Below are 21,666 nucleotides of genomic sequence, written 5' to 3' on the forward strand. Positions count from 1 at the left end.
ATGCTACAAGTATATCGAGTACATATGCATATAGTATATAGAGTGAGTCATAACACTTCATTATCACTGCATTATCGTTTACTTTTCTGCGACAACAACCTCTTGATAGTACAGGCATTAACACACCTTTCTCGTTTACTTCATAAACATTGAGTTAAAAATACAATGTACCGATACTTGCGTCAACTAATGCATGGGAACACGCTGGCAAAAAAGAGCAGTGTGATAATATAACTTGTAAAAGTAAATACTCAAGTATATGGAACCTTGCCGAACTAGTTTAAGTACATTTAAAGACATTTTTGGTACAATCGAGCTTCATCATTACAACTCCTTGGGTCCATGAAGGTCGTTAAGAGGCGCATTTGGCGTAGAACAAAAAGAAAATCGCCTACCCCCGCGGGTACTGCTTCAAATACTCTCAGGGCTGGAGTGTTTTTATCAATTCGGACGACATGACCTAGCCAAGGTAGCCGCTGTCTCTTAATTCGCTGAACTATGTCAATGTCGCCGTATAACTTGTACATCGTGCCATCGAATGCGGTATTCGCCTTTGTCTATGCGCAGAGGACCATAAATCTTCTGCAGAACCTTTCTCTAGAAAACTCGTTACGCCGACTCATCAGATGTTTCTATCGTCCATGACTCTGCAACATGTTACAACACGGGCGAGAATAATGAGTGACTTATAGAGTTTGGTCTTTGTCCGTTGAGAGAGGACTTTACTTCTCAATTGCCTGCTCAGTCCAAAGTAGCAAAAGCTATTCTGAGTTGGATTTCGAGATTGACATTGTTGTTGGTGTTAAAACTGGTTTCAATATAGACGAAATTATCTAGAACTTCAAAGTTATTACTGTGAACAGTGATGTGGGAGCCTAGACGTGCGATGACTGTTTTTTTTTGATGACAGGAGATATTTCTTTTTGCCCACGTTCACTACCAGACCCATTAGTTTTGCGTGGATACCAGATTCAGACATAGCGGCATAATTTCTCCTTTTCGTGCTGTTGAAAGCAGCTTTAAAATCGACAAAGGGGTGAAGTTTGTCGATCCTCTTTTCGCGGTTTGTTGTTTTTTTTTTGATTTAGAGTAGGAGGAAGCATCGAAAGTGGGGGACTTTAATCCGCTAAACCTAGCCACTGAACAATCTGTTGTAAATGTCTCAATTTTGTCGCACATAAGTGCAGACAAATGTTCAACCGTGAGACTACTTCCAAGTGTGGTTTTCAGCTTTTCCCTCATATATGAAAACCGAGGGCAATGATAGAGTACGTGTTCGGAGTCTTCTATACAATCTGTACACGTCGGACAATATGGACTGAAGTCTTGACGATATTTGTATTAGCTTCTAAAGCATCCATGGACGGTGGAAATCCAATCCTCATGTTGTCTATCTATCCACGGAATCAATCTGTGAGACCACCGTCCCTTGGACGAAGTTGGCCACCGTCGCTGCCACATTGGAATACTTTTGATTTTCTCCTCTCTTTTTGCTGCGTTAGAAGTCTCTAATTAGTTATATATTCGCGCTAGTTCGCCTTCCTGGATGTCAATCGGTGCCATACTGGCTAAGTCAATGGGCGCCATACTGGCATACTGGTCTGCCTCTTTTCACGGGTCTTTTACAAGATTTGACGCATGGTGCATATCTGGTCAGTTGTTGATTTTCCAGGCCTGAAGCCATACTGATAAGGTCCAATCAGTTTGTTGACGGTGGACTTTAATCTTTCACGCAATACGCTCGATAGAACCTTATACATTTTTTTTTAGGTATCATCCACTTACGACACCGGCGTCACTGTAGATTTGTTGAGCCCCGCTTCCACGCTAATTATTGTGAAAAGAGTTAGAATTGAAAAGAGAAAAAATTGAAAGTTTGTTCACGATATGCTAATTTAAGGCGGAGGAACTTTGCGCGAACATATAGTAGAACTTAAAAAAGTATGATTTTTATGGAAGAAACTACATCAACATCTAACCGGAAGAAATATTTAAAATTGACTTCATAATCGTCCTTTCAGTGGTTTATATGAACATTGGTAAGAAACTAAATTACCTTGCGAGTGCATATATTTCAAAATAAGCTAATTGCTTTAACTAATCTTACTTAAGAATCTCTTCCGGTATCCTAAATTTACCATTAATTATTACTACAGCTACACATACGGCAACTTTTTATTGCTCATAATAAAGATATTGCGACCTCTCCCAAAATATTATGTGAAATTATATAACTACTTATCGGAGGCTATAGCAATAGAGCTTGAATAACATATTAGAAATAAATAAGGCAAATTAGTTATTTCAATGGAAGACTTTTAAGATTTCAAGTGCCTTGTAACCGCTTGCAATTGGGTTTTTTGGTTATCATAAATAAACAAAATACATTGGGACTGATAACAAAAGTTTATATTGATAATATTAAATTAAAATTAACTCCATTTGGTACTCGCAAGAAGTGATTTTTAATAATAGCGATAAATGAAAATCTTACAAAAAAGAGAGAAGAATAATGACACAGTACCGGTTTCGGAGTAATATTTTGAGAAAGACCTTACTTAAAAAAAATTGTTTTTGAAAACATTTTTCATCATTGATAGGAAGTTGACAGTTTATTCTGGAAAAAAATTTGTATACCCTTTTCAGGGAATAAAAAGCGAAAATGTAAGCGTTCTATTGAACAGAAGGAAGTTTGGAGTGTCATCAACAAGGCTAAATCATCCAAGTCCATAGGCCCAGGTGTGATAAAAATGTTGATGCTAAAACATCTAGGCTCGACAGAAGTAACCTACAATACCAAGGTCTTTAACCTTAAATCAAAAGCCACCCCGTGAGAGGACAATCCTCGTAGCGTTGGAATAGTCAAAAGCTTTTGACACAGTTAATCATACAACGCTTCTTGAGGACAGAGAGCAATCCACGCTACCTCCTGCGCTGAAAAAGTGGACCACGAGCGAGCTGGCAACCACCCGTACTGCTTCGTTTTCCAAACTTTAAATTAAGAAGATTAAACAGCGGATTCCGCAGAATGGTGTTCTCTCTCCGTAACTGTTTAACCTCTATAGTTCGAAACTCCCTCAACTACCAGAGAGAATTTCCATCACCTCGTCCGCTGATGACTGCATGATATTGACTTTGTATAATGGAATCGATTGGATGTGCTTTTTCTTTTTTATTCTTCTCTGCAAGGCACTGAACACTTTCCCCAAATAAATCCACAGCGACCATATTTACGAACTGAACGAAGGAGTACAGACTGGATCTTAACATCACTGTTTATGACGTTAGAATTCCGATTGTCAATAACCTTACAATTTTAGATCTTATATTCGGCAGCGTGTGCTCCTTCATTCCTCATACGACCGCGATAACTGTCAAAGTCCAGAGCCGCAACAAAATCATGAAGTCGCTGGCTGCAGCTCATGGAAAAAAGACAAAAAACCGTTGCTCGCAACATACAAGACAAAGGTGAAACGCAGACGAGGAAGCTTCAGACGTGTCAAAATACTGCACACGGGACTATTACAGGATGTTTCTTGATCTCTCCTGTTGAACATTTGCACAGCAAGGCCCGCATGTTTCCGGTTAAGGAACATAATGAGTTTCTTTGCAAACAGTTTCTGCTGAGATGTTTTCGCAGAAACCATCCTTGCTGCTATCTGCTTGATGCGGGGCAGCTTCCTAAGAACATCAAAAGGCCTTACCTTGATTACGTCGACGACATAGATCAGTATGCCGACTAGATTTTGAACGCAACTAACTTTAGACACGCACCTCCACCGACTTTGTCTCTGTGAATGGCATAATTGGAGGTAAACCCCCACCAATTGCATATGGAGAGCTCGAGTTGCCACGAGAATCTAGAGTGACACTTGCGCAACTTCGTTTTGGATATTGTAGCATGTTAAACTCCAACTTATCCAGAAACGATCTCGACATATAGTATATACTATGACCAGCGTGCCCTTCATGTCTCTAAACACTTTTTTGCATGTCCAGCGAAGCCCTCCGACCCCGTTTCTTGGGCCTACCGTTAGATGACTTCGATGACAACCAAGATTAGATAACCGCTACAACAACAACAGAACTGATTTGAAATTTATTATAAGTGTTAATTAGATTCTTCCACTTTCTGTTTATCACATAAAGTACAATAAAAAGTAAAAAAAGTAATGATACTAAGGGAATTTACATACATATGAATAGATGTCATCCATTTCCGGAAACAAACCATAAATTGTTATACGTAATGAGACGAAAAGGAAGGAAGTCGTCAAAATTAAGATTAGGTGTATGATTCAATTTCGCCTATTTTCGGTGGTTACCTTAATATAATGTTCTCTACATATGTTCCATCTAGGCACTATGGGAAAATATATACCTTGATGTAATATCATTACATTTTTTTCACATTTATTCTGTGGAGCGTATTTCGTTTCATTACGATCTCATTATGAGCAATCTTAGTTTTCCTTTCATATATTTTCTTGATAAAAACATACAACGAAGGCAACAAATTATTTATCATACTGATAGAAGCATAATACTTGGTCCATAAATTACTGATAAAATATACATACATATGTATGTATGTAGTTATGTAGTACTTTCAAGATAATTACAATATCTCTCGCTTATTACCAATGCGGGAGCGCAAAAGACTTATCAGCAGTTAGCCCGTCTGACACTTTTGGCCTATATGTAACCAGTCTGTGCATACCTAATGTAGAGTACCCACGCTGGAGCTGGAGCAAGTGACACTTAAAAGAACACAACAACCGCTCTGGTGTGATTAATTCGACAAGAGAGCTCGACGCGTTTAGAACATTTGCAGCGACGTTGCAAGGAAGAAACGCGATACACAAGTGTTAAACGATAAATTAAAAAATAAATAATTTTATAATATTTTAAGTGAACAACGAGACTAGTAAAAAGAGGCATTCCAAAATGAATTTCTTTGCATCGATTGTTAAATATTTAATCTATATCGCCAATATAGTATTTTTGGTGAGTTGAGAATGTGTAATAGAAAAAACAACAAAAAAAAAATTTTTAAATGCAGTTGTGTAAAAAATTTACAAATATTAAGTCAACGTGTTCAGTTTATTACCTGAAATTATTTCCGTTAGGAATTTGTTAATTTTTTACATTTACAAGTATTTATTAGCTTTGTGCAAGTGTCCGTGTATTTTCGTATTTGTAGTAGGTGGGAAAACATGACATGAAAGTGTTTTTAACTTAATGACTTTAATACGCGCGAGCGATATTTTTGCTCCCCCTTATAATTACAGTGTAATTAACTTAAGTAAAAATATGCATACCGTGTAACATTTCTGAACTTGAACTTTATTATTACATCGTCCAACGTGAAAAGGATTTTAAAAAGACCTCAGTGTAAAATAAAAAATGTTGTTTTTTGGTTTTTTGTCATAATAAATGTGGCCCCTAATTCCTCAATCCTTGGACAGTAACTCAAAAAAATAAATTCAAAAAATAATTCCCTAAAAATCAAGTTTTAGCTAAACAGGAGGATTAGCTAAAACTTGACTTTGAAAAATAATTTTCAAATATTAAATTAAAAATAAATTATATAATAATTAAAAGAAATAAAAATAATTACTTCTCATTACGCATAACGTCTCAAAGTCATATGAGAGCAAAGCAGCTATCGAAGTGTTTACTCATTACTGAGATGTTATCAACAGTCATAGATTATTTTTTTGCCTGAAACTGGGCACAAATTTTAGTTTTGCAATTAATAATGTACATACTTTAAGAAGTGTTTATTGTGAGAAAATACTCTTTTTCAATCAAGATAAATTATTAGTAAAAAAACTCTATTTCCTCTCTCTATTATTTTTCAATAAAGTGTAGAACTGGAAAGTTGATTTTCATAAGATTCTCTAGAGGCGAACTTTTCACTAGCAAAATCAGTGGAAAGTAAATCCCCCCCAAAACCCAGTTGTTGCAGTATCAGGACCATAAACTCTAAAAGACTACTCACATTTTCCGCCGACTGGGTTGGGTTTTCGCATTTATGGAATAAAAACCGTAAAACATTTCTTTTTTTCTGCTTCCTATATTGGAGATATTCTCCTGACAAAAATTCATTTGTGAAAATTCTACTTTTGATAAATATTCTATATTTATTTGTTCTTAAAAAATATATAATAATAGTTGTTTGTTCGATTTTTCACTCAAGTGTTAAGGAGTTTACTATAGCTTTTATAACATTATTCAATTATTTAGGAATCGCTATACGTTCGTACTCATTCGAGGCTGTTTTGTACTTTTCATTAAGGGTGTTTTTTTTATGTGGCGGGTCCCAAAACCAGCGTACAACCCTGGGGAGGGATAGGATATTTCGCCTTCTTACTTTGACTCGCCTTCAAACTAATGTTAGGATACTTGGTCTTATACCGGAAGTTGTGAGCCACTTGAGCCATATGTAAAAGAATAGTTTCTGACCACTCACAGGTGAATGGTGCTCAGAGAACTTTCCGCACTTGCGTGAACACACGGCACTGTTAGGCTACCTAACTTAGAAGAAGAACATAATTTGTCTGCAAAGCTCATTTCATCCTGTAATTTCAGTTGAAGAACAATTAATCATTTAAAGCAACATTACTGCTTTGCGGAACCGGGATTCGCTCCAAACTACCAACTAAACTTAAAAAGTAGTATCTATAGTATTCCGTAGGCGATTGCCAACATCCGACTAAATTTCTGTCCTAAAAAGTTTGTCATACGTTAAAATCTAACAGATGTTTGAAGAACGATGCTCTCTGCGGTATAACTATATCGAACTGCAATAATATCCATCAACATTTGTATATCGGCCACTTTATATAAATATATAAGCATGTGTATTATCATGCATTTTTCGTACATTTTCCCTATATCTTTTACACTCATTTGTCGGCATTTAAGTGTCTATTATAATTGGCATGGCAGTTAATAATTGCTCACTCAGCCCAGACCACTCAGAATATCGGTGAACACCTCTGCTGCCGATTCGATAAAATTTAAATGTTTTTGCGAGCAGGAAATGTTTGACATATGTACACTAAAATAAATAGTGTTGGTAGAGATTAGATATGGGAACTGATTTGTAAGTAGAAGCTGGGTGTTATAGAAATATGAACATATGTACGTTGTACAAAATGGCGTTGGTAACTGCGTAATTTAAGCGTGTAATTTACATGCGGCAATTCATTTTGTATGTATGTATGTATGTACATATCTCTCTTGTGCTAGTGCCGCGAAAATCCCCTTTATAATAGGTTAAATCTAAGTTTTAATGACCTTGGAGCACGAGAGTAAGTCATGACTAAATTTACTGGTATTTTTGTACAGGAAAGTACTTTGGCCTCGGTCGGTCAGGGGTTCGGACCTAGATGATTCAAATTTCAAAGAACTCAAAAAAAAAATCCGATCAAATTTGACCCGGACTGACAAAAATATATTTATTTAAACTGACATATGTGCAATATATACATACATATTTTTGACAATGGTCATCTGTCTACTAATCATTATATATATGTACGAACAAACATTAATTTGCAAAGACTACAATATGGCTCGAAGCTCGTTTAATACATGATACGTAGGTTGCCTTTTATATTTTGGGATTAGAGAACAACAAAAATTTTATTCATCGAAAATCGCTTTATTGTTTTTCATAATATTCTCCATTAAGATCTATATACTTTTGCATACCAATTTTCGTAGCACTGTTGCCATTCCGACTGAGGTATCTCCAAAACATACTTTTTGAACGCTTATATCAACCGCTTCTTCAGATGACGAAAAACCTTGACATTTTAGTTTATTTTTTACGAACGGGAATAAAAAGAAGTCTTTCGGTGCCAAGTCAGGACTATACGGAGGATGACTCATAAAATCGATGTTTCCAATGTTTAAAAATGCAGTTGTTTCAGTCGATTTTCGATCTTCGAGACCACGCTCATCGTGGAGTGAAGTGATCCGTCGTCGGTTGGTTAACCTGATTTCTTGAGAGACAGCTGGCATACAAATGATTATGTACCACACAGATTTAACTGGTTCGTGTTATTCTAGTGGTAATGTTGAGATAAGTCCAGTTGTTCCAAGAATTTCGCATTTTGTTAACACTTCTCACGACCAAGCGGCACGTGCCTCTTTTTTCCGCGATCGTCAAATTATACAAATATTTTTTACCCTCAAATGTGGATGCAATATTGAATCTATGCTGGTCCTATTAATTCCTGTAGTTGTCTCTATCTCACGATAAGTCACATGACGATTGGACACTGTGCACAGCATCAATAGTTTTCGAAGCAGCGACTGGTTTTGGACGACCTCCACGAAATTTCTCGGTCGGAGTGATCTGCCACCTCGATTGAATTCAACAGACCATGGCTAAAAACTGGTCTTTGATGAAGCTTCATCGCTAAAAATTTATTTCAGTTCATCGATGAACTCTTGATGAGTTAGTCCACGCAAAAAGTTGTAAAAAATAATGTTCGCGACTCAATTCCATATTTTGACCAAGATGAATATTTCAAGTTACTGTAAACAACATAAATAGCGCTCGTATGTCAAAAAGTTTTGAGTTGTCAGTCACCATATTGCAACACTAGGATTGCCAAGTCCCGGAATATAAAAAATAGCCTACGTAACTCTTAGTTAAATATAACCTATAAATAGGAGTGCAGCTCCCACAATAATAAAGATTAGAAAGATTTAAGTGTATCAGAGTTTTATTTTTGCATACCTACATACGTTTATATATTTGTTAACTGATAACAGCTACAGTTTGTAATAGAAAGGTCAAAAGACTTTAGTCACGTATGCAACTCACCTACAAACTAATGGATATCATATAAATGTTCATACTATATTCTTATGTGCTTCATTATTTCTTTATTCATAGGTATGTGGCGTACTCATCATCGTGCTCGGCTCATTTATGGTGGGCAATCTTGGCGATATCTCGTCATTCGATGAGGCTATTAACGTTGATACACTGCCCATCCTAATAATTATACTGGGTTGTATAATATTTGTGATATCATTCGTTGGCTGCTGCGGAGCGATACGCGAGAATTCTTGTTTAATGACTACGGTAGGTTATAATATTATATAGATATACAATATAATCTTAGATAGATGTCAAAATTATTAACCCTTTTCTGTCTCCCACAGTACGCCGTCTTCATGTTCATTCTGTTCGTTCTGCAAGTGGTTTTAGTGGTTTGGGTATTTATAAAGCGTGACGAGTTCTTGAAAACTATGACAGATCTGGTTAGCACGGCATGGAATGAGAATGATTCCGCTAAAGGTTTCCCAATGGACGCGTTACAGCTTAGCGTAAGCATGCTATACTATAATTCTTACTTTTTACTACAAGAAGTTTCTAATCGTTTAATTTTTCTCTTCAAAAATAGTTCAAGTGCTGCGGCAAAACTAGTTATAACGATTATATAAGTGCCGGCAAGGATGTGCCAGTTTCATGCTGTGGCTCGCTCGACGCTACGGTGTGCACCGCAGATGTATACCAGACTAAGCCGGGCTGTACTGCTGAATTCGTTGGATTCTGGCAGACAAATACGAATATTATTCGTTTCGCGGGCATTGCTGTTGCGGCCATTGAATTGGCGGTATTCACAATAGCTTGTTGTCTGGCGAGCAGCATGCGCAGATCGCGCAGACAATAAGTGGACCAAATAGAATGAGAGTGTGTGTACAGCATGCGGTTTTGTAAATAAAGTACAGAGATATACATTGAATTCATTTTATTTGAAGTACAAATAATAATTGTGAATCGTGTATGTATGTATTAAAGAATGTAGAAGGCATTGCATAGGTTAAGTAAACTTAGTTAGTTATTTTATATTGTTAATCAATTATTATATATATTTTTAATATTTGTTGATGCATTTTATTTATTATGAATACACACAATTAAAAAAATTAAAGTTATAATTGTGTTCTTCATCGCTTTACTTATTGAAAATGAGTCTAAATCGCCGAAAATTATGTACCTGTAGGATCATAGCGACTTGAACCATGTGCTCCACGCTGACCTCGAAATTGTTTGATATGATTGAGGAAGCTTTAGTCGCAAATTAGGACCAATATACAGATGCGTGCAACTAATTAACAACGACTTGTCCCTATAAATTAAATGACGATTTGTAAAAAATTTTTAAGGGTACAAATATAATTTTATTTTGAATTATCCTCTATGAAAGTATGGCCAGGTTTAGCTGACAATTTTTTTTGCAAAAAATCCCGTTATTCTGAAATAGTTGAGGACTTTTATGCAATAGTGAGTAAAATGGTCGTGCATATAATTAGCAACGCGTGTAGAATTCTTAAGATTTCTTAGAAATTAGTTATGTTCAGGTAACTAAATCTTAATATTTCTATTGAAATATATTACTATTAAGAAATTAAATAATTTTAGTGAATAAAAATGAGTAAGCACAGGTCTTGTTATAAGGACACTAGGGATGTTATCGTACAGATGTACCAGGATGGGAAATCTTACGGAGACATTGAAAAAACCCTAAATTTCCCCAAGCGGTTGGTTTTATTTAATGCAGTTAGGTATTTCAACAGGAATAAAATGACAAAACAAGTTCCAAGAAAAAAGAGAGATCGAAAATCTACTCTTCGGAAGGACGAGTTAATTATCCGCGATTCTAAAAAGGATCCCCACAAGACGGCAAAACAAATTCGAGTTGCAATTTTTAGTGAAAACTCAGATGCACTATCTGTAGTTATCGTAAAAAGACGATTACGCGAGGCAGGACTCTTTGAAAGAATTTCAAGGATGAAGCCATTACTCTCTGAACGCAATCAAAGGAGTCGCTTAGAGTTTGCAAAGAAATACCGCCATTGGACAGCAAAAGAGTGGAAAATAGTATTATTTTTCGATGAAAGCAAGATAAATAAGATTTCTTCAGATGGAAAATCTTATGCCCGCAGGCCTCGAGGCAAGGAGTTGGACTCCAAATACACTAGGCTAACTTTAAAACATGGTGGTGGCTGCATAATGACTATGGCACCCCAAGTCATCGTGGTTAGGTGTTGGGCCTATTTGTAAAATAAATGAGCGCATGGACCAGTTCAAATACGTTTCAATCATGGACAATGAAATGTTACCATATCCTGATGACAATATGCCCGTAACGTGAATTTACCAGTAAGATAACGACTTGAAACATACTGCCCGTGGTACAACACAATGGTTTCAGGAAAACATGGTGCTTCTATTAGACGGGCTTTCGTGCATCCCGGACTTAAACTTAATCGAAAATCTTTGGACACATTTGAAGAAAAAAATTTGTTCCCATAAAGTTGGAAATTTCCAGGAATTATACTAAATGGTTAAACAATAGTGGAATAATACTCCAAAGGACATCTTACCAAAGTTTAGTAGAGTCAATGCCTCTTAGATATCAAGCCGTGATTGACAGTAATGGATTTGCAACCAAATATTAACTTTAAACCCGAAAAAAAATAATTCTTCCAAAAAAAAAGGAAAACGTTGTTAATTAGTTGCACGACCTAGTTCTGGCTTTGAAGTCATAAAATGCCTTTATTTTATAAAAGCTTTTTTATAACAAAAAAAAATAGCTAATTTACAATAACTAAATATGTACAATTTATCTTTAAGACATACAGTTGAAATTTTTTTTTCGAAAATGAAAATATCAACCGATTTAGATTTTTCCTACTAGCGTTGTTAATTAGTTGCACGCATCTGTATAATGGTTAATCCAACCGATTCTGGTATTTTCGAGCGCTTTATCAAAATTGTACGACTCTCATCTGAAAAAAATCATTCAGCGGACAGGCGTTTTCGGCTCAGCTGTCATGAAAAAATGGTCTTATTACATCTGATCAATTATGACTCGGACTGACAAAAAATACACTTTCATTTATTTTAATCAGAATCTTTGTTATCGCCTTCAAAATAGCCTGCTGAGCCATTACAAGCTTAACAAAATTAAATTCAAAAATGCACGATACCATTAATAATGTTTATAAGAGTTGTTGTGATCTTTCTGATCCTAAGACGACGATTTCCAAGCACTGTTTCTTGAACTTAAATTTCACGTTTTGGTCCGGTCGATTGGCCACTAAGATCGTGTGATATAACAACTTTAGACTTTTTGCCAAATAATGATCTTTCGACTGTTAATAAATGTTCCCCATTAAATTTAAACTTTCTGTGTTTTTTCTTTAAAAAAGTAGGGAACCTCGAAACCTTTTTTAAACAACACACAAATAAAGGCCGATTATTTCACTATAGTTTTTTTTATCTTCTCGATTTTTTTCTCGAGATAATATTTAGATAATTTCAATTAAATCGATTATTTCAATTATTTAAAAATGATTTGAGTTTTGTTAAATCTATTTAGAGGAAAACATTTTAATATCTAAACTATCGAAATATGTAAAAAAAATGTTATTTTTTTGTTTTTATCCAAAGCTCCACGCTGATTTTTCTTGATTTTTTCACTTTTCGATCTAAGTAGTGTGTACTTGTCAAGGAATTAAAACATTATATAGAATCTTTCTCAGCCAACATGATCTTGCGTTTGTTGTGGGCAAGTACGAATTCGTCTAAGCTGTGCCGAACATTAATGTAACGGGTGTCCCAATATTAATGCAAGATTTAAATTTGCCGCAATTTCCAAATCTCTTCACAGTTGACGAAGTTAAAAGATTATTCCGACCACATAAATAGCGGCAAATTTAAAACTTGCGTTAATTTTGGGACTCCCTGTATTTAAATTCAATCTTTCATTAATTTTAGGATACCCTTTAATACCAAAAAACAAAAAAAACTTGCTATCAAAATTATGTGTGTAGTGGTCATAATCAAGGTTTTACTGTGTTCCTCATTTATTATCGATAGGCCAAAATACTTTGAGCCCTGCATAATGTTTGAATTGGAAAAATTGTGCATATATATGTATACTATACATATTTGTACACATTTTTACATGGTTACGTGGTATGATAGATACCCCTGTGCCATATTTATCTAGTCGATTAATGCACAAAAAAATAATCAAAGATAAATAAGGAGTGATTTTTCGATATTTTATATATGCTTGGAGCCACAACAAAAAAATATTATAATTAGTTTTCTTAAAAAGCAAATATTCGGCCTAGAGTTCAGTCATTCGAACGAAAGTTACGCGAACAAACGAAATTGATTTTCGAAAGCAAACCGATTAAACATTTCTTTAAACTGTGAAAAGTTGTACAATATAAATTTATAATAATAATAAATTAAATAATAACAAATTAAATAATAGTAAATTAAATAATAATAAATTAAATAATAATAAATTAATTAATAATAAATTACATACATTAAGATACAAAATAAAATAATCGATTAAAAACAAAAAATATAGAAAAATGGGTTGGTGCGAATTTCTTGTAAAATGGCTACTATATTTTTTTAACCTGCTCGCAGTGGTAAGCTGATTATATTCTTACTTGTAGCAGTTACATATGTATATGTGATGTGAAAATATTTGGAAATCATTAAAAAAAAAGTCCTGCTGAAGTAATGCGCTTCAATTGCAAGATGTGTGAAATAAAATATTTTGGAAACAGATAATGTTGAGAACGAAAGGGCTACGGACTGCTTTTTGGATTACTGCGCTTCATGTAGATCGTTAGAGGTTCTTGATAAGGACTAGTTATATTGCCTTTTACTTGCATGTGCTTACTTTTTTGTTTCTTTTTTTATAAGTATGGTGCTAGACATGTTATTAAGAGGGCTAATGACGTTTGAAAATTAAAAAAAATTCTCAAAGTGCTGATGACAGTTAAATTCTTAAAATATAAAAGAAAACGTGTTTGAAGATCAGAAGTACATTTTGAGTTTATGCAGTGGAGCTTGGACAGTTTTTTTCTCTCAGAACACTTAGGCTCCAGAGTTGTTAACAAATAACTGCATTTAGACGAAACATCAGCTTAAGTCCTTTGTGAGTTCTTGATATCTAAACGATAGATGGAGAGGAGTCTTCTGCTATTAAAGTAATATAAGAGCAATCAGATCATAAGATCTTGGTCATAATTATAATCAGAATGACTGTCATGTCATTAGAATGTCAACGTCATGTTTGGTATGCGAGCCAACGTCAGCTAAGTGGGAATGAATGACGGTTATGCTGTTAGTTTAAGTGAATCTTAGAGAACCTAGAGCCGCTTGATGTTGTTGGGAATCCAACGAGATGTGGCGTGAGCACTACTGCTCTATACTTTTAAAAAGAACACAATAATTAAAGTCAAACGTCACTTTTTTAAGGCGGTTACCGTAGGTATGCTCCTTAAAAGCGTCAGCGTAGGGTAATCAGCACAGATAATATATTTTTTTTTTACTTTACGTCTATGTCTTTTCTTATATAATACTTTGTGAACAAGACACATGTCTGTCGAAAAAATTCCAATCAAGTTGAAAACTTTTGAGTTCACGCCTAAAAATTATAAAAAAAAATCTAGTTAGAAATCTCAGTCTACAAATTTCACTATACCTTGCCTTGCAAAATTGTATATATATATGTATGTATGTATATTATATACATAGCTTATATTTGCTATACGTATGTATGTTTGTTTGTATATTAGCCAATTCTGTTTGTGTTAAAATAGACGCCTTGAGTTATCAGTTCTTTTCGGAGTTGCGATAACAATATGGATGACTGTAATTACTTTTGACACATCATTTACACTTTTCCTGATTGAAATAGATATTCGCCATAAATATCATATACATATTCTATGCATGTATGTATGTAGTATGCACTGGGTACGACTTCGGAACGGAATGATTCATTCCGTTTTAAGTACACTCATTTATTTAAATGAATATCAATGTTCGATAATCAAGGAATTCACTTGAACTAATTAACGAACTAACAGTTGTAAGCATCTAAAATGCGGTTTTAGCGCTATAAATCTATTAATAATAGCAAAATATTACCACTTCATGATAAATCACAAGTTAAATCTAGGTTAGATTAGGCTAAACCGGCTGGCAGTCACGCCATTCGTAGCCCTACTGGTTCTTTGTTATACCAGAAATGGAGTTCAGTTTAATTCAGGACGTCAACGCTTTTTGCGAACCTTTAATATCTATTATTGATACTTCACCTAGTTCCTTGAACTGCGAAACTCCTATATTTGTAAGACGAGTTCTAGATAAGACCGGATAGTAGCAAAGGTGGTGTTTTAACGTCTCACTCGTGTCTACTTCTCTGCACTTCCAGCATGTGTAATCCTTACTAATGCCCTTCCGACTCGCATGTGATGCCAGTAAGTTGTGATCTATCACGAGACCAATAGTCGTCCGCAGACTTTTCGAGATCGTGTGGGTATAAAGCATGCCCGTTTTCCTTCGGTACTTTTACACATGATCTTGGCGATCCTACATTTGCTTAAGTCATTTCATCTTATTCTGATCCCTCTGTCAGCCCTTTCGGAAATTTCATTGTATATTGTTTTTAGTAACTCGCGTATTTCCTGTACTAGTTTGATAGCCCGACGGATGACACTTTTGGCGGTCTCAGTAGCTATTTACTGCATATTTTCAACAAATACCCTGTAGTTCATTAGATCTGTTTCTTTTAGCTCTCCTACTCTAGATATTCGATTGGCCTTAACTGGATTTCATAATTTTGGATTTATCTTGAAATTTTAGGTAGGTAGGTAAGTAGGTCGGAACGCAGCCCTGTTGTATTTCGGGCTCAATTAGCACTAGCTGTGTCATTTTGGTGCACTATTCGTAAACCTATGTTATTGCTATCACGTTTCACCTTCTCTTTCAAACCATTTTGTGGTTTCGATGAAGCTACTAATATCCGACATGCTCTTTGTAGACATCAATTCAAGGTTTGGTGCTTGATGGATTCCAAATGTTCGGTGTCGGATGTGGGTTAGGGCTGGGCATTCACAGAGAAAGTGTTAAATTGTTACCTTATTCCCTACTAGTTTGCAGCCTTGGTAGATGTTGTTGTAGGGCATACCAATTTTGGACGCATGTTCTCCAAATGGCCACTGCCACTTATTAAATAGGTCCAGGAAAAGTATCTACAGATACTTTAGTTCTTTTCTTGTCATATATTGGCCATATCTGTTTAGTTATATTGCATTTCGTTATATTCTTCCATCTGTTATTTGCTAATTGTTGAAATTGTATATTGAGCTCTCTCCTGATCGATCCGGGCTTGGTATCAACTCTGCCTTGGATCCGTTTAGGAAAGCTCCTGCCTTTGCCAGCTCGTCTGCTTTTCCGTTGCCGAAAATGTTCTTATGGCCAGGAACCCAGATGAAGTCTAAGTGGAGCTTGACTTCTAGTCTTGTAATTTTAGTCCTTAGACAAATGAATTACTACATTACCCCTAGGTTTTGATAATATCCCGAAATTATATCAGACAACTAAAGTTTTTTATATTTTACTGGACTTTTCGTCTCTTTCTTATATTGAATATTTCTATCAGATTTCGATTTCTAAAACATTAGAGACTTTCGTATTTGAATTATATATGTACGTATGTATATTTTTTTAAAAATAATTTTTTAGATAGTTGGCATCCTACTGATCATACTCGGCAGTCTTGTTCTGGATGGCATGGGTGATCTAAAATCGGACAGTAATATGGATTATACCAATGTCGTACCCATTATTGTTATAGTACTGGGTGGTGTCATATTTATTGTGTCCTTCTTCGGCTGCTGCGGCGCACTTAGGGAGATCAATTGGTGCATCCTATTGGTAAGTTTGAAAACATTTTTTTTTATTTTTACATACTTCGGTAATAAATAACAATATTTTGTCTTCCAACTTCTGCAGTACTCGCTTTTCATGTTCATACTGATGTGCCTGCAGATTGCACTTGTCGTTTGGTCTTTTGTGGAGAAGACAGATTTCCTCAACTCTATGAATAACATTGTTCATAATGCGTTTGAGAATAGAAATGATGATGCTGACAACCCTATGAACATACTACAGATTACAGTAAGTCGCAAATATGTTCGGGAAAAATGTAAAATTTTTTAATCATCTTTTTATGCTTTCTCCCTTTAAAATGTAGTTCAGCTGCTGTGGCTATAATAATTACACCGATTACACCAGCACCGTGCCACCGTCTTGCTGTGGTTTTGTGGAGACGGATGCTCCGTGTCCAGCGGTCATTTATGATACCAAACCGGGTTGCGAATCGGTGTTTTATAACTTCTGGTCCGATAATTTAGGTTATGTGCGAATTGGTGGCATTGTGGTGGTTGCTATAGAATTCTTGGCATTGATATCAGGTTGTGGTTTGGCGGGATGCGTACGAAAAGCGGAACGTAGAAACATGGCTTAGAGAATTGGCTCTACATCAATAGTTAATTATTTATTTTAAATGTTTCGTTGTTTGTAAAATAGAAGTTTGTTTTAAGCGCAGAATATTATAGGTTTTTTGGAAATAAAGTTTTATTTATAATAAATATGCTATTAATATATTTATAATTAGTTAAATAAATTATACACAAATCGGCTGAGATATATATATGTATGTATATGTCTATAGCCAGAGGGCAATTAAGGCAATAATGTCACTTCGCACTACGTCAGAGAATGTCCTTAGAAGCAGCGAGGCTGTAGATGGGATGGTACTGGGTTCAAGGTCACAAAGGAGTTCGGAGCAACGAAATAGCTGATGAGGTTGCCAAAGTACCATTCGTATTTTTACCGAACCAGAACAGGAAATACGGATGTCACAAAAAAAAAACAATGTATGTACAATGAAATTTCCGAAAGGGCTGACACATGGATCTAGCCGAGACGGAATGGCAGAATCGCCAAAACAATATGTAAGAATCCCGAAGGAAAACAACTTTTTACTCACATGGTTTCGAAAGAACTGCATTACGATTGCTGTTCTAATGACTGGTTACAACTTACTGGCATCACATGCGAGTCGGATGGTCATTAGTAACGACGATACGGGAAGTGCAAGAAAGTAGGAACGGGAGAGACGCTGGAACACCTCCTAAGCTTCTGTCCAGAATTATCTAGAACTCAGCTTTAATATCTAGGAACTTCCTAGTCCAAGAGACAAGATATCACATCGCTCTTAAAGTTCGCAAAAAGTCTTGACAACCCGTATGACGAATACTTGCGCTCCAATTAAACTGTACCTCCATCTGGCATTACTAAGGACCAGCAGATCCCGGTATGGCGTTGCAGTCAGGCAATATAACCAAACCTAACCTATATAAAACCGATGAAATCTCAAAATATTGGGTCTATAACTATTTTCGCCAAGCGATGGCGTAGCTTGTTTATTACTATTTTTCCAAAATTCCGAACATTCGATGACAAGCCACTGTCTTTTTCAGTAAATGCCATTACTTTGAATCCTAAACAACAATAAAAATAAAGTAAGAGTGCTATAAATCTGCAAATAAATGCGCCATAATCCATATCTCGGGACCTACACGACCGTTTTCAACTAAATTCGACCTCTTCACTATATCGAATAATTTTTCTTTCACTTATAATTCAGAAATTAAGTTTAGGATCCAACTTTTCATAGAAAAGATAAAATAATAAGTTAAAGGAGACTCTTGTGGACTATATGTATACATATATTGAGAAAACTTGGTAAAGAAGCCTGGGTGATTATAGAGCTCTTCAGCTCAAAATTATCGAGTACTACGAAGCTTAAAATCCAATGAAAAGTAACGAATTTCCGAATACCACTGCGCACTTCATATTCAACTGTTTTTATCTCCCAAAAATATACTACACATTTTTGTACAACAACCTTTCCACTGGAAGAAGCCTTAATGGGCTTATAGCGATAAGGCCTTGTGGCCTGGAAAAATTGTGCACTATATAAAATATACTATTAGATAGCGAATGGCAGTAATACGGGTGAGGTCTGCTGGAAAACGTGCATAGCAATAACGCATTACCGTTAAAAACAAATAAAGGAGATAAAGAGGAGGAAGGAAAAAAAGTTAATTATACGAAAATATGGATTGCGGTGGTGTTTTAGTTAAATATATACTTTTCATATTCAACATACTCTTCGTAGTAAGTAAAGACAAGAAAATATAACCTCAAAATGAGCAATATAAACAAGTGAAATATGAGTGGAATTTCGTCGGTTAATTTTAGACGGAATTTTAATTGAAAAAAGCGAAGTTGTGAGAACTGATATCACAAGGTACTGATAATAGCATTTTTTTTGCATCAGACGAGCACTCAATAACGGTTTAGATAGCTAGACAACGGGTTAGTCATTGAAATTTAATTTGCAGTTCTCAAATATTGAGTCACGGTGCGCGAACACAGCTTGCAAATTAGTTGCAGCCCATTTAGTAAGTTAATTTATTTTTTGTATTAGGTGATTACACGAAAACGAAACGATAAAAGGAAGAGAATAATTAATATTTAAGTTTCACACTTAAGCACAAGCTTTCAAACATGTGTCTTTGGCAAACAATATCACAAAGCAGAAGCCTTTTATCTACATGAAATAAAGCTGATTCGCTTTATCGATAGTAAAACGCTTCTATCTTATCATAAATGCCGACAAATTTACACAAAAATTAATTGAAACTATTTTTTTTCGGAGTTGAGGCTTTTTGGATTTTTTTGTGTTTTGTTTATACAGGTATAAAACGAAAAAACGTTAATTGCACCGAAGTTATGATATAAAAATTAGCTACTCATGTGTTGAGTATAAGTAAATACGTTTACTTTTAACTTGTTGTTGCTAATATAAATAATATTCTTGTATAGAAGTGACATATAAATCCATTTGCACTTCTTCATGATAGCGCTATCAATAAACTCATAATAGATCTTAAAATTTTGCTTTGACCACCCTGTATTGCTGCAATTTTTCTTCTACTTTTAGCAAATAACTACAGTGTCTACGCTTTCACCATAAAATAATTGAGAAATAATCCTTATTACGTCATGATCTGGTAGATATTGTTACTGTTGTTTGATACATTTCTCATTGAAAGAAATCGCGTTAGTTTTTGTCAATAAAATAAATCTAAAATTTTGAAAGGTTATTTATGCCTTGCGAGGTTATATCCACGTATGATGATCAAACTATTTTCTTTTGAATTTACATATTTAAAATGTACATATTGTATATATATTAGAGAATATTTTATGTATATATGTATTATATTTTGATATATTTAAAAAAAATCACAAGAGACGCGTGTTTTCTGACTTGCAAGTGGATATAAACCTTTAAGTGTCGTGCAAATCGAATTTCGTTCAAACTAAATTTACTCCTTTACTCAATTAACATTTACAAAAACAATATGATTTTGTATTTATAATAGTTAATAATATACATCTCTACAGGTATGCGGTATATTGCTAATTGTCTTCGGCTTTATATTAGTGTCACACATACAGCAAGTGGGTAGCTTTGCGCAAACGTTTGAAGCTAACAGCGTTCCCATAGCAATTCTTATACTGGGATGTGTGATATTCATAATTTCGTTTTTGGGTTGCTGTGGCGCAATACGCGAGGACACATGTTGCACAATGACGGTAGGTCACATAGTAATTATGTGCATATGTACATATACATGAACAAATATATAGTATGTATCTACTAATATATTAATTTAAATTAATATTATTACTTACACAAATTCGCACATCTTCATCTTGTAGTACTCCGTCATTATGCTCGTCCTCTTGCTGGTTCAGATTGCTCTGGTGATACTTGTTTGGACACAACGTGCCAAGTTCCTCAATTATGTAGATCAAATTGTGGAAACAATTTGGAAGCAGCACAAAACAGATCAGAAAGTAATGGACGCTTTACAATTGACGGTAAGTTTCTCACTAATCGGTTAGCGCTTAACCACAACTACATTAGCAACGTATATTAATAATATTTATTTCACTTAGTTTAATTGTTGTGGCGTGAATGGCTCAACTGATTACACCTTAAATCTCGAGTCGATCCCAAATTCCTGTTGTGGCACAAACGCCGTATCTTGTAGTGTGTTAGATGCTTTGAAGAAACCTGGTTGCGAAGAAGCTTTCCATTCATTTTGGGATAAAAGCATAAATATTGTACGTTATGCTGGCCTCGGTGTAGCAGCTATTGAAGTGAGTCGTTTAAAAGCACTTTACGCTATTAATTTACTTACTTAACTTAAACCGTAAATTTGTATTACGTATTTTCAGTTAGTTGCATTTATTTTCGCCTGCTGCTTAGCGAATCAAGTGCGCAACAACATAAGGAGAGCAAACTACTGATTTCAAAATGGAGGTCATGTGAAATGATGTGTTTACAAGTTTTAGCATTCCAACGATTATAGTTTGCTTGTCACCAATATTAGTAGCAAATATTTTATATATAAGAAATAACTATTTAACTTTTATAAAAAGTTTACGAAATCGATGTATGTTATAAAATGATTTGAATTCAAAACGATTAAATAAAACTTAACAATTTGGTGTGGAAACGGAAGCAGCGCCGAAACTAAACTCTTTGAGTATTTTTGACACTTTATTTAGATTCCACAAAGACAAATTAGGGCAGCACTGTAAAAAAAACAGTTCTGCTGTAAGGTTGTTGCCAGTTGTAAAAGATACTTTAATAGCACAAATTG

At 35.0% G+C, this 21,666-nt stretch overlaps 3 protein-coding genes across 3 annotated transcripts; all 3 read left to right on the forward strand.

The window, feature by feature from the left end:
- Positions 1-4,779: 4,779 nt before the first annotated feature.
- LOC120772173 (CD63 antigen) lies at positions 4,780-9,823 on the forward strand. Its single transcript, XM_040100619.1, has 4 exons — positions 4,780-5,007; positions 8,918-9,109; positions 9,190-9,354; positions 9,432-9,823. The coding sequence occupies exons 1-4, from the start codon at positions 4,948-4,950 to the stop codon at positions 9,699-9,701; spliced, it is 687 nt and encodes a 228-aa protein (XP_039956553.1). The 5' UTR covers positions 4,780-4,947; the 3' UTR covers positions 9,702-9,823.
- A 3,596-nt stretch (positions 9,824-13,419) lies between these two features.
- Positions 13,420-17,467, forward strand: LOC120772076 (23 kDa integral membrane protein-like). The gene is made up of 4 exons (XM_040100470.1): positions 13,420-13,488; positions 16,601-16,792; positions 16,871-17,035; positions 17,112-17,467. Exons 1-4 carry the CDS (start codon positions 13,429-13,431, stop codon positions 17,382-17,384), a joined length of 690 nt encoding a protein of 229 aa, XP_039956404.1. The 5' UTR covers positions 13,420-13,428; the 3' UTR covers positions 17,385-17,467.
- A 1,482-nt stretch (positions 17,468-18,949) lies between these two features.
- Positions 18,950-21,541, forward strand: LOC120771679 (23 kDa integral membrane protein-like). Its single transcript, XM_040099802.1, has 5 exons — positions 18,950-19,102; positions 20,399-20,590; positions 20,717-20,878; positions 20,957-21,160; positions 21,239-21,541. Exons 1-5 carry the CDS (start codon positions 19,043-19,045, stop codon positions 21,308-21,310), a joined length of 690 nt encoding a protein of 229 aa, XP_039955736.1. The 5' UTR covers positions 18,950-19,042; the 3' UTR covers positions 21,311-21,541.
- Positions 21,542-21,666: the final 125 nt, after the last annotated feature.

Source organism: Bactrocera tryoni, chromosome 3 (assembly GCF_016617805.1).
Source record: "Bactrocera tryoni isolate S06 chromosome 3, CSIRO_BtryS06_freeze2, whole genome shotgun sequence".
Classification (NCBI taxonomy): Eukaryota; Metazoa; Arthropoda; class Insecta; order Diptera; family Tephritidae; genus Bactrocera; species Bactrocera tryoni.